The 14,048-nt window shown below is 38.2% G+C and overlaps 1 protein-coding gene across 4 annotated transcripts in view; it reads left to right on the top strand.

Moving 5' to 3' along the window:
• The window catches only part of LOC105479689 (solute carrier family 30 member 6), a 55,518-nt gene that overhangs the window by 21,176 nt on the left and 20,294 nt on the right, over nt 1-14,048 (top strand). For all 4 annotated transcript variants that reach the window (XM_011737807.3, XM_011737809.3, XM_011737808.3 and 1 more), the window contains 5 exons: nt 6,430-6,510; nt 7,009-7,044; nt 7,982-8,076; nt 11,758-11,806; nt 12,123-12,242. In XM_011737807.3, coding sequence (XP_011736109.1) covers nt 6,430-6,510; nt 7,009-7,044; nt 7,982-8,076; nt 11,758-11,806; nt 12,123-12,242 — 381 coding nt within the window. The remainder of the gene's footprint in view (nt 1-6,429; nt 6,511-7,008; nt 7,045-7,981; nt 8,077-11,757; nt 11,807-12,122; nt 12,243-14,048) is intronic.

The following is a 14,048-nucleotide window of genomic DNA, read 5'->3' on the forward strand; positions in this document are numbered from 1 at the left end:
CCACACCTGGCTAATTTTTTTTTTTTTTTTGTATTTTTAGTAGAGATGGAGTTTCACCATGTTGGCCAGGCTGGTCTTGAACTCCTGACCTCAGATGATCCACCCACCTCTGCCTCCCAGAGTGCTGGGGGATTACAGGTGTGATCCTTCACACTTGGCCTTTTTTTTTTTTTTTTGACAGTTTTGCTGTGTTGCCCAGGCCGAAGTGCAGTGGTGTGATCTTGGCTCATTGCAACCTCCACCCACCAGATTCCAGCGATTCTCATGCCTCAACCTCCGGGGTATCTGGTATTACAGGTGTGCACCACCACACTCAGCTAATTTTTATATTGTTAGTAGAGATGGAGTTTCGCCATGTTGGCCAAGCTGGTGTCCAGCTCCTGGCCTCAAAGTGCCAGGTCCAGCCTGTGTCACTGAAATTTGATAGAGTTGCATTATCACTATGATGATCAGTTGTAAGGTGTAGATATATCCATATAAGGAAATCTGTCACTGCAAGTTACAGAAATCTAACTTAGTTTGGGGCCTGGCGCGGTGACTCATGCCTGTAATCCCAGGACTTCGGGAGGCCAAGGTGGGTGGATCACCTGAGGTCAGGAGTTTGAGACCAGGCTGGCCAACATGGCGAAATGCCATCTCTACTGAAAACACACACAAAAATTAGCTGGGTGTGGTGGCAGGCACCTATAATCCCAGCTGCTTGGGAGGCTGAGGCAAGAGAATCACTTGAACCTGGGAGGCAGAGGTTGCAGTGAGCCAAGATCATGCCACTGCACGCCAGCCTGGGCGATGGAGTGAGACTCTGTCTCAAAAAAATTAGTTTGGGGAGTCAGATGCAGTGGCTCATGCCTATAGTCCCAGCATTTTGGGAGGCCCAGGTGGTCGATCACTTGAGCTTAGGAGTTTGACACCATCCTAAGCAAAGAGCGAGACCCTGTCTCTACAAAAAAATACAAAAATACAAAAATATGCTGGGTGTGATGGGGTTTGCCTGCATTCCCAGCTACTCAGGAGACTGAATTGGGAAGATGGCTTGAACCTGGGAGGCAGAGGTTGCAGTGAGCTGAGATGGTGCGACTCTACTACTCCTGCCTGGGTGACAGAGCCAGACCCTGTCTCAAAAAAAAAAAAAAAAAAAGAAAAAAGAAAAATGAGTTTGGGGGGAAAAAATGGGAGGACTTTTACAATTTCTATAATCAAACTACTATGGGAAGACAGTAACTGGTGCAGGCACTAGACCACTGAGGACATTGTCATTTTTTTTTTTGCCTCCCAGGCCTGCTTTTCTCTGCATGTCATGTTCAGTCTCTCAGACGACTTTTCTCCTCCAGTCTGGAATGATACTCCTAGCAAGACCTTCTCACCTTCATCCTAGAGAGGAAATAATAAATTATGACTGTTAAAATGATATTTATGGTAGGCAATAAAGAGCTAGCTAGAGTATTTCTGGAAAATAAATACTGCCTAGTTCAGAAAATCATGAGAACTGTTGCTTGGGCCAGCTTGGAACAGGCATCAGTCTTTATAGATCAGTTACTGTGGATAGAAGACAAGGTCATGTAAGGACATGACAGCTCCCATTTTGGCTCACTTGCTTAGAGTGAACAGGAAAGAAAGGAGGAGTTAAGCAATAAAGTTAAACACTCAAATATAGTTGCAATCAGTCACATAGCTGAAGTATCACATATATCTGGAGACTTCAAAATCCAGTTCTCTAGGCCTGAGAACTATCTAGAATTTCAGACTACCTTCTTGATAGCTTCACATGGATGTCTAATTGGTGTCTTAAACTTAGGAAAAAAATTCTTGGTTTCTTCCCCAAAAACCTATTCCTTTGTAGTTTTTCCCATGTCAGCAAATACCATCAGCACTTTGTTGCTCAAACAAAAAATTCTGGGAATTTCTGTTGATTACTGTCTCTCATCACCCACATTTAATCTATTAGCAGATTAATTATGTCAAGGTAACCTACAAACACATCCAGAATTAACCCCCAATCCCATTTCTATCTCCACTACTGCCATCCCAGACCAAGCTACTTTGATTTGCAGCCAGTGTTTTTCTTTTTAAACCTGTATCATATTATCACTGTCCCCTTAAAACCATCCAGTTGTTTCCCATAATACTTAGAATAAAATCCTAACTCCTTTTTCTAATTTACAAGCCCCTTATATGATCAGGACCCTGCCTACTTTTCTTCAACTTAATCCTCTCATGCCCTCTATAGGACACTGACTTTCTTTCTGTTGTTTGAACGCTACTCATTCCTATTTTAGGGCCTTTGTATAAGATCTGCCTGATATGCTCGTCACCTGATCTTTGCAAGGCTGGCTCCATCGTGTTATTCGTATCTTAATATCACTAAATGCTAATTTCCATTAAGTGACTGAACAGCCCAATCAAAAATAGTCATCTGGTTAATCTCTTGTCACATCAGACTACTATAATTCTCTGTACAGAACTTACCAAACCAGGTATTTGTTTTTCTGTCTCTACCCTTTAAAATGTAAATTTCATAGCTGGGTGCAGTGGCTTATGCCTGTAATCCCAGCACTTTGGGAAGCCGAGGTGGGAGGATCATCTGAGGTTAGGAGTTTGAGACCAGCCTAACTAACATGGTGAAACCTTATTTCTACTAAAAATACAAAAATTAGCCAGGCGTGATGGTGCAAGCCTGTCGTCCCACCTACTCATGAGATTGAGGCAGGAGAATCACTTGAGATGGGGAGGCGGATACTGCAGTGAGCGGAGATGGTGCCACTATACTCCATCTTCCATCTCAAAAAATAAGAAAAAAAAAAGTAAATTTCATGAAAGTAGAGACCCTGTCTTGTTTTCTGTAATATCTTTTTGCAACTTAATGAATTTTAAGAAAGGAATACATTTGTATAGCCACTATCTGGATCATGATATAAAACATCACAAGTCCCCCAAAACCTCCCTTCATGTCCATTCAGACCCTACCAGAAGTAACTGGTAATGTGACCTCTAACATTGCATATTAGTTTTGCCTGTTTCTGAGTATCCTGTAGATGGAATATAGTATGTGCTATCTTGTTCATTCTTGTTCTTTGGTATCATATTCCATTATATGACTATATCACAAATTGCTTAATTGTTAAGGACATTTAGATGACTTTCACTTTTTAGCCATTATAAATAAAACTACTTCTGAACATTCTTGTATATATCTTTTAGTGCACATGTGTACCCATTTATGTTGGGTATGTATCTTTGAGTGGAATTAGTTTGGATTTGCATGTTCATTATTAAAAGATAAGATAATACCAAACCGTTTTCCAGAGCAGTTTTACCAATGTATACTCCCACTGGTAGTGTTTGAGAGTTGCAGTTGCTTCGTGTCCTTGCCAACAGTTGGTATTGTCTTTTTTTTTTTTTTAATCTTTTTTTTAAGGCAGCGTCTCACTTGGTCACCCAGACTGGAGTGCCGTGGCGCGACCTCGACTCACTGCAACCTCCGCCTCCCGGATTTAAGTGATTCTTGTGCCGCAGCCTCCTGAGTAGCTGAGACTACAGGCATGCACCACCATGCCTGACTAGTTTTTTTTATTTTTTTATTTTTAGTAGAAATGGGGTTCCACCATGTTGTCCAGGCTGGTCTTGAACTCCTGACCTCAAGTAATCCACCCACTTTGGCCTCCCTGAGTGCTGGGATTACAGGCATGAACCACCGCACCCAGCATTTTTTTTTTTTTTTTTGAGGCAGGGTCTCACTCTGTTGCCCATGTTAGAGTACAGTGGCATTATCATAACTCATTGCAGCCTTCAACACCTGGGCTCAGGTGACTCTCCTGCCTCAGCCTCCTGAGTTGCTAGGACTACAGGCACATCCCACCATGCCTGGCTGATTTTTAACATATTTTTGGAGTCAGGGGTCTCACCATATTGCCCAGGCTGGTCTTGAACTGGCTTCAAGCGATCCTCCCACACCCCAAGTAACTGGAATTACAGGTGTGGAGCCACCATGCCCAGCTGTTACTGTCTTTTTTATAAAGGCCATTCTATGGTATGTAGTGGTATTTCATTGTGGTTTTAAGTTATTTTCCTTACAACTAATTGAGCACCTTTGCATATTTTGATTAACCATTCAGATCACCTCTTTTTTAAAATGCTTGTTAAAAATCTTTTAACCATTTTCCCTTTTTCTTTATTAATCTGTAACAGTTCTTTATATATAAGTATCTTCTCCTTCTCTTAGTTGCCCTTCTTCTTAATGGTATCTTCTGATGAATAAAAGTTTTAAATTTTAGGCCGGGCGCGGTGGCACACACATGTAATCCTAGCACTTTGGGAGGGTGAGGTGAGCGGATCATTTGAGGTCAGGAGTTCGAAACCAGCCTGGCCAACATGGTGAAACCCCATCTCTACTAAAAATACTAAAATTAGCCACGCATGGTGGTGGGTGCCTGTAATCCCAGCTACTTGGGAGGCCGAGACAGGAGAATCACTTGAGTCCGGGAAGCGGAGGTTGCAGTGAGCCGAGATCGCGTCATTGCACTCCAGCCTAGGCGACAAAGTGAGACTCCGTCTCAAAAAAAAAAAAAAAAAGTTTTAAATTAAACTTTTCGGGTTGGTCCTTTTGTGTATTTGTTAAGAAATCTTGGCATGCCCCCAGGTCATAAAGACACTTTGCCCTGTTATCACCTAGAAGCCTTACTGTTCAATTTTTCATATTTAATCCTACAATCCAGTTGGAATAGATTTTTTTGGTATGGTGTGAAGCAGGAGTAAAGGCATATTCTGGAGTGCAGTAGCGCAATTCGGCTCACTCCAACCTCCATCTTCCACGTTCAAGCAATTCTCATGCCTCAGCCTCCCAGGCACCTGGGATTACAGGCGCACACCACCACGCCCAGTTAATTTTTTGTATTTTTAGTAGAGACGGGGTTTCGCCATGTTGGCCAGGCTGATCTTGAACTGCCTCAGCCTCACAAAGTGCTGGGATTGCATGTGTGAGCCACCGCACCTGGCTCTTCTTTATTGCTTTTATGTGCCACCTTTTTCACAAATCAGATGACTATATATGTGTAGGCCTGTTTCTAGATTCTCTTTTCTGTACAATTTGGTGTATTTGTACTTGGATTAGTACCATACTATGTTAATTATTACAGCTTTGAAATACTTGTTGATATCTGGTAGTATAAATCTTCCAGCTTCGTTCTTCTTCAAGATTATCTTTGCTTTCCTTCACGTTTTGCAGTTCCATATGCATTTTAATATCAGCTTCTCAAATTCCACAAATAACGTTGGTACATTTGCATACTGTTTTTTCCTGTTCTTTTTTATTTTTTCAGTAGCTGGAAAAAACACTTAATTTGTATTCTATTATAACCTACTTTTTTCACTCACCTTTTTCCATGTCAATAAATACTTTTTTGTTTAATAATATATAAACAAACAGTTATATTGTTGATTCCAACATTTTTCCTTTACACATAACAATGTGATGTACAGCCTTAATTTTTTTAATTTTTTCTGTGCCTCCATGATTATTTTCTTGAAAAATTTTAAGCATTTATACTTACCATAAATATTGAATACCGTTAGACTATGTGTTGCAGGGAAAACTAAAACAACAGTTCCTGGCCTCTGGCTTATAGTCTAGGGATTATAAAATATGCTCATAATGTCACTGTAATTATGTATAGAAATGAGAGGCAGTATAATAAGTGGTTAAAATATGAACTCTAGAGTCAAAGAGTGTCTGAGTTTGAAAACCTTCTACTTGCTAGCTATATGACTCTAAACAGTTACTTTTCTTCTTTATGTCCTAAATTTCTTATCTGTTTGAAAAAAAAAAAACGGAGCCAAGTGTGGTGGCACATGCCTGTAGTCCCAGCTACTCAGGAGGCTGAGCTGGGAGGATTACTTGAGCCTGGGAGTTCAGGGTCCAGCCTGGGCAACATAGCGAGACCCCCATCTCTTCAAAAAAAAGAAAAAAGTGGATAAAGTAATTTTAAAACGGGGTTGGGAGGTTTAGATGAGGTAATAGGTTAAGTACTCTGGTGTCTAATGCACAGTGGGTCAATTAAGTGTTGTTATTATGATTGTGATTATTTCTAGAAAAATAAGGACTATAAGTGGGTCCTGGTAATTGTCTTTTTTTTTTTTTTTTTTTTTTTTTAATAATTTTAAAGTATTTCTGGGAAGAGAAAGCCTCTGGCATGGGCTGAAGGTGCTCTCTCTTCTGGGTCCTGGGAATTATACAAATAGGTACTCTTTGGAATCTGTGATTTTCATTGTTTGTTATTCTTCTAGAAACCCTAATCTGCTCTAACAGTGTTTGGCTCATAGTAGACAGCACCTATGTGTATTAAGTGAGCAAATAAATGAATGTAAATGTGTTCTAGAGAGACTGGTTTGTGAATTGAAAGAATTGTGATGATCTAATTAATGTTTTGGTTTCAGATTCGAAAGATTAGAAGTCCTGGCTGTATTTGCCTCCACAGTCTTGGCACAGTTGGGAGCTCTCTTTATATTAAAAGAAAGGTACATTTGTATATGATATTACTCTAAATCCCACCTATGACACCTTTGGGAACATGAAAGAAACCCGTCAGACACATTTGCTTTCAAGGGTATGAAAATTTAGATGAGCAGGGCTGGAGTTTTGATGGTACAGTTTTTTTATGTTTCAGACATTTTCTTCTGTTTCACTTTTTTTTACTTCCTTAATGCTGCTAAATTGAGTCAGAAGTGGTTGTGAATGAAACAGAGATTCAGTCAGGCATGTTTGATGCTTATTACACACCCATTGAAATCGGCTTGGCAGAGAAAGATTGAATTACATATTAAGGATAATTTGTGAAAAAAGAAAACAACTAAAAAGGATAATTTGTGAGTCTCCTTGCCTCATCACTGCTAATAGTTAATAGTTATATTACTAAAAGATTTTGTGAACTTTAAGGTGGGTTAATGATATATTTAATAAAGCTTTTTAACTTTACAATTTATAGGACTTATTTAATACATTTTTATTTATTTTAGTGCAGAACGCTTTTTGGAACAGCCCGAGATACACACGTGAGATTTTATTTTCGATATATAATTTACTATTGATTCTTAATTATTAATTGATGTATTATTAAACAGTTGGCCAATGTCAGAGTTCAGACTGTGGCAGCATAAGTTTTTGCTTTTATTTCACAAACAAAATTCCCAAATACCAAGACTCCATTTCTTTACCCTTAACAGTTCCCAAGTTCTAAATATTTTTATACTGCACAGGAAGGCCTTTCTATCTTGGCTTCAGGCTTCTCATTATTTCCAAACCTAGGAAGCACTAAGCCAGCTTCCCCTAGTATTCTGTAATTTCAAATTTGACCTTCAAAATCTTTTCATAGCACCTATAGAAAAGAGAATTGGACCAGGCTCAGCGGCTCACACCTGTAACCCCAGCACTTTGGGAGGCTAAGGCAGGAGGATCGCTTGAGCCCAGGAGTTCAAGACCAACCTGGGCAACAGAGTGAGACCCTGTCTCCAAAAAAAAAGAAATGTATATATATGTTTCATATATATTGCAACTACGTGATTTTCATATATATATGAAAAGAGAATTGTATGTATCATATATATGTAAAAACAATTGTATTTCTCAACCGCATAGTTGCCAACTATATGGACCTTATCTATTCTGATCAGTGTAATTCCGAAAAGTCTGATTTGTCCAGCATATCATAAAACAAATACCATTAACATTTATACAGATTTGTAACAGCGTTTACCTGTAGGAAGATACTGTTAATGCTAAAAGTCCTTTCTTATCCTTTGTAAGATGGAGCAACAGTAGATGGGACATGGGTGATGGGGCTAGAAACTAAGTTCAGGTTCTGTATCTGGAAACACTGAATCATTAAAGCAGACTACTTTACCTTCCCACCTCTTAGTCCCTCTATGTATTGAAATTACCTACTGATAATACCAAGAACAAATTAAAGGTGAATGTTATCATTCTTTTTAGGGGAAGATTATTAGTTGGTACTTTTGTGGCTCTTTCTTTCAACCTGTTCACGATGCTTTCTATTCGGAATAAACCTTTTGCTTATGTCTCAGAAGGTATGTTTTTTATTTACTATTAATATAAAAATCCAACTAATCTCTTATAAAAACAAGTCTTTTGTTTGTTTCATTCACTCAAATCAATGAGGAAGTATATTCTGAAGAGAAGAGAGAACTAGCCCAAATGTTCTCAAGTCTTTTTTAAGTGGAAAATTATAAAACAAAATCTCATTAGTTCAAGCTTTAAAATAACAAATTATTTTGAAACAGGCAGGAGTGACCTGTAAATTAAATCATATGATGATGAAAAATTACATTTACCAAATAATGTGAGATTTTAAATGTGTAATCTATCTAAGAAAAGTCTATTGTAAGCATTTTAGAAGTCTCAGTATACTTAGAATAGTTGATATGCTAATTGAAAATAGTTGTATTTTGTTAATAAAGTAAGTTCCCAGGAACTTCTCTTTGGCAGTGGTGGATGGGCATATATATTTGCAAGTAGCCAAACTTTATTTCTTTTGAAATATTCTTTTATTTTGAAGTGTTTACAACTTCAGACTGATTTTTCACTTTTGCAGTCTAAATTATTGGCATTTTTCAACAATTTCAGTGTTTTGGAATCCCACTAACACACAAAAGAGTTAGCCACTAAGAGATGGAGAAGTGAGGTGAAAACAGAAGTGGGATGTTTGCACAGACCCACACTTTGAAGTATAGAGAAGCACAGATAGGTGTGGATCTTTTTAGATCTCACTCTAGGAGAGTCAAGAGAAGAAAGTTTTCTGAAATGCCCATTCAAGTTTAAACAACTTCATGAATGTTATGAAGATAAGTTGTGTTTGTATGAGTTAAAGAATTACTGCATGAATTAGAAAAATAAATAATGTTACTTATGATCACCTGAATTTCTTGAAAAAAATTCATAATTTATAAAATACTATAACACTTACTCTAGAAATTTTTAAGATGGTGCAGAGATTTAGAAACACTATTTCTCTGTAAAGATCAGGAAGACATAAGAAGGAAATAAGACTACTGATAATCTTATGACCCACAGATAATATGTTAACATTTCTATGTTATTCCTTTCACTTTTTGTATGCACACGTACATATAATTTTATGTGCTTACTTAGAATTGTATATATTACAATTTTATGCCTGGCTTTTTTTTTTTTTTTTTGAAACGTAGTCTCACTGTCTTGCCCAGGCAGGAGTGCAGTGACACAATCTTAGCTCACTGCAACCTCTGCCTCCTTGGTTCAAGGAGTTACAGGCGTGTGCCACCATGCCTGGCTGATTTTTGTATTTTTAGTAGAGACAGGGTTTCCCCATGTTAGCCAGGCGGGTCTCAAACTCCTGACCTCAGGTGATCTGTCCACCCTGGCCTCCCAAAGTGCCGGGATTACAGGTATGAACCACTGCGTCCGGCCATGTCTGGCTTTTTTGTTAGCATTATGTCTTCAGTATTGCTTCTCATTACTCTTTGAATGTAAATGATTTTTTAATGCTTGCATAGTATTCTGTTATGAATATTTTAAAATATTTTATACATTTCCAACTTTTCCTTTTATAAATAACTCTATAATCAGCCTCTTTAGATCAACTTTGTCTGCATTTTTTATTCTTTCTGTAGGATAAATTCCCTGAGAAGGAATTATTTACTGGATTAAAAATACAGTATTTTTTAAAGGCTTTGTTGTATATTGCCAAATTTATTTCCAGAAAAGTTATCTAGTTTATATCTTTATTTATTTTATTTTATTTTATTATTATTTTTTATAGAGACAAAGTCTCCCTGTGTTATCCAGGCTGGTCTCAAACTCCTGGGCTCAAGCAGTCGTCTCACATCAGCCTCCCAAAGTGCTGGGACTACAGACATGAGCCACTGCTCTCAGCCTACTGTATATTTTCATTAGCTGGAAATGAAGGTTCCCAGAAACATCAAGATTTGTGACATTAGCTGGGCTTGGTAGCATGTGCCTGTAGCCCCAGCTACTCAGGAGGCTGAGGTGATTGTATTGCTTGAGCTCAGGAGTTTGAGTCCAGCCTGGGAAACATAGCAAGACTCTGGCTTTAAAAATAATGAAGTCTGGGTGTGGTGACTCACGCCTGTAATCCCAGCAGTTTGGGAGACCAAAGCAGGCGGATCACAAGGTCAGCAGTTCGAGACCAGCCTGGCCAACATGGCAAAACCCTGTCTACTAAAAAATGATAAAAATTAGCCAGGCATGGTGGCAGGCACCTGTGATCCCAGGTACTCGAGAGGCTGAGGCAGGAGAATCCCTTTAACCTGGTTGGTGGAGGTTGCAGTGAGCCGAGATCACGTCATTGCACTTCTGCCTGGGTGACAACTGAAACTCCATCTCAAAAAAAAAGAAAAAGAAAAAAGATTTGTGAAATTACTTGAAATTTAAGTGGAAAATAATATTAAGTACTTTCTATATGCCAAGCACTGCTAAATACGTAGAATAGCCCATTTAATTCTAGCCATATGAAGTAAATACTTTTATTATGCCCATTTTACACTAAGGCACTGAGAGATTAAATTACTTACCCAGTGCTACACATCTAGTTAAAGGCAGAGCTATGATTTAAAGCCAGATATTCTGACATCTTACTTAACTGCTCAACTATTTTTCTTTTGCATAAGTCTTGCCAATCTTTTTTACATGATGGTACACATTTTAAAAATGGATATTTCTGTAGCACTCTGGGATAAATGGAGGAGGATTCTTGAGCCTAGACACAGGCTACTTGTCCAAGAATGGTAACCGACAGGTATCTTTGTAGGTATCCAGGTCCTCACCTGGCTTTTTTGAGAGTTGAGGGAAGTAATTTGTATGTCATTTGAATATCCCTTATCTGAAATGCTTGGGGCCAGAAGTGTTTCACATTTTAGGTTGTCTTAGATTTTGGAGTCTTTGAATTATATATATGGGTTGAGCATCCCAAACCTGAAAATTCAAAATTCAAAATATTCCTATGAGCATTTCCTTTGAGTATCATGTTGGTGCTCAAAGTTGTGGATTTTTGGTTTTCAGATTTGGGATACTCAGCCTATACCTATGGCCCATTCCCAGCACACTGGTTAGGAAGCTCTGCTTAAAAGTATAAAGAACCGCCGGGCACGGTGGCTCACACCTGTAATCCCAGCACTTTGGGAGGCCGAGGCAGACGGATCACCTGAGGTCAGGAGTTCAAGACCAGCCTGACCAACATAGTGAAACCCAGGTCCGGAGTTCAAGAGCAGCCTGACCAACATGGTGAAACCCCATCTCTACTAAAAATACAAAATTAGCCAGGTGTGGTGGCATGCACCTGCAATCCCAGCCACATGGGAGGCTGAGGCAGGACAATTGCTTGAACGCAGGAGAGGGAGGTTACAGTGAGCCGAGGTGGCACCCCTGCACTCCAGCCTGGACAAAAAGAGTAAAACTCCATCTCAAAAGAAAAAGTATAAAGAATCTTTAAAACTTTAATAGTAACAATGACATATCTAAGTTCACTAATTCCTTCAGGTCAACTGTATATTGTATAATAGTTGAAACTGCTTTTGACTTAGTGGCATAAGGGCATAAAAGAGGAAACATTTATAGATTTGAGGAGTAGCATGTTCTTTTGTAATGGTATTCAATCACTGCCAAATTTATTTTTTAAAATTAAAGAACTCAAATATTTCGGATAGTGGTTTATTTTCTTCTATATAGATAATTTAAGTATTTTCTTCTTAAAGCTGCTAGTACGAGCTGGCTTCAAGAGCATGTTGCAGATCTTAGTCGAAGGTAAGATGTTACGGAGTTTCATGATATGCATAATTTAAAGGAATACACAAGAAATGCATCTATCATGGGAACTTAAATTATTCATTGCTGAGGTTACTACATGAATCACACAGATCAGATTGTTATTCTCCTTTTACTTTTTAATTGACGATACAAAAGAGAACTTTATAAGTGAAAGGGCTTTGTTCACAAATCCTTTTTGCTTTCTTTAAGAAGTACACTATGTGGTACCAAAATACAAATTATCTTTACAAGGTTGTCACCAGTTTTATGTGAGTTCTGCTAATGGATACTCTTTCTGTTTGTTTTTTCTTAGCTTGTGTGGAATTATTCCAGGACTTAGCAGTATCTTCCTTCCCCGAATGAATCCATTTGTTTTGATTGATCTTGCTGGAGCATTTGCTCTTTGCATTACATATATGCTCATTGAAATTAAGTGAGTATTTTTTATTGTTGTCAAGTATGTTTTGATTTCTGAGGCCTTAATTTTAAGAGCATCAGCAGGATGGATAGTGGTCAAGCTTCTAGCAGTTTTGCTTATGACCTGTGTAACTTAGATCACGTCTTTTCCTTAGGTGTCTTCATCTGAAAACTTAAGGGGCTTGGGTTCAATAAGTATTTCTTACCACAGTATATAAAGCAGACTGGAAAACAATTTAAATTGCCTGCTGCTGACCTGATGAGTAAAACAGAAAAGAGAACAGTAAGAAAGAGATCTGAACCACAGCTGCTATTGCTGAGAGAGGGAGGAGAAGAGGACGTAGGTGTGAAACAATTTTTTAAAAATAAAGCCTTTTAGGAAATAGGCTTTACAGCTGCTTTAAGCTTAACATGTTATGGCATATGATTCTTTGGCTACCCACCTTTTAAATATTAGTCTTTACTAGAATTTGTCCTTCTTCTTCTTGCTGTTTTGTGTATTTTCCTTTAGAATCACATGCAAGTATTTGTTTTTGTTTGCTACTTCTGTGGGATTCCCAGATTTTTATTTCTAGCCCACATCTCTATTGAATTACAAAAGACGAGTCTTCCTGACTTCTGTATGTGTCTACTTTAACTGAACCTATTTTCCCTTAACTCCGAAACTGTTTTTTCTTGTATCTCCCATCTCAGTGAATGGGAGATAAAGAAAAATACTGTCATTTATGCCAATGCATTCTTATTTTAAATTGCATTAAAATATACATAACATAGAGTTGTTTTTTTCCTGAGATGGAGTTTCGCTCTTGGTGCCCAGGCTGGAGTGCATGATCTCGGCTCACTGCAACCTCCGCCTCCCGAGTTCAAGCAATTCTCCTGCCTCAGCCTCCCGAGTAGCTGGGATTACAGACGCCTGGCATCACACCCGGCTAATTTTGTATTTTTAATAGAGATGGGGTTTTGCCATGTTGGCCAGGCTAGTCTTGAACTCCTGACCTCAGGTGATCCACCTGCCATGGTGGCTCATGCCTATAATCCCAACATAGAGTTTTTTATTTACATTGAGTGTACAATTTAGTGATGTTACATGCAACCATTACCACCATCCATCTCCAGAACCTTTTTCCTCCTTCCTTCCTTAAACTCCATGCTCATTAAACAGCTTTCCTTTTCTTCCTCCTCACAGCACCTGGAAACCACCATTCTACTTTCTGTCTTTAGGAATTTGACTTCTCTAAGTACTTCATAGAAATGAAATCATATAATATTTGTTCTTTTGTGTCTGCCTATTTCACTTAGCATAATGTCCTCAATGTTCATCTATGTTGTAACGTGTCAGAATTTCGTTCTTTTTTAACGCTGAGTCACATTCCAGTGCATAATGGGTAAACAACGCATTTTGTTTACCCATTTATCTATCAATGGATATTTGAATTGGTTCCATTTCTTTCACTATTGTGAATAATGCCACTGTGAACCCGAGTGTACAAATACCTGAGTCCTTCCTTTTAATTCTTGTGGGTATATACCCAGAAGTGAAATTACTGGGTCATATGATATGATAATTCTGTATTTATCTAATTTATTTAATTTTTTATTTTTGTGGGCACATAGTAGGTATATATATTTATGGGGTACATGAGTTATTTTGATACAGGCATACAGTGCATAATAATCACATCAGGATAAATGGGGTATCCATCACCTCAAGGATTTGTTTTTTCTTTGTGTTATAATCTAATTATGCTCTTGTTTATTTTTAAATGTACAATAAATTATTGTTGACTGTAGTAACGCTGTTTTACTATCAAATAGTAGATTT

This window comes from Macaca nemestrina, chromosome 13 (assembly GCF_043159975.1).
Source record: "Macaca nemestrina isolate mMacNem1 chromosome 13, mMacNem.hap1, whole genome shotgun sequence".
In the NCBI taxonomy this organism is placed as follows: Eukaryota; Metazoa; Chordata; class Mammalia; order Primates; family Cercopithecidae; genus Macaca; species Macaca nemestrina.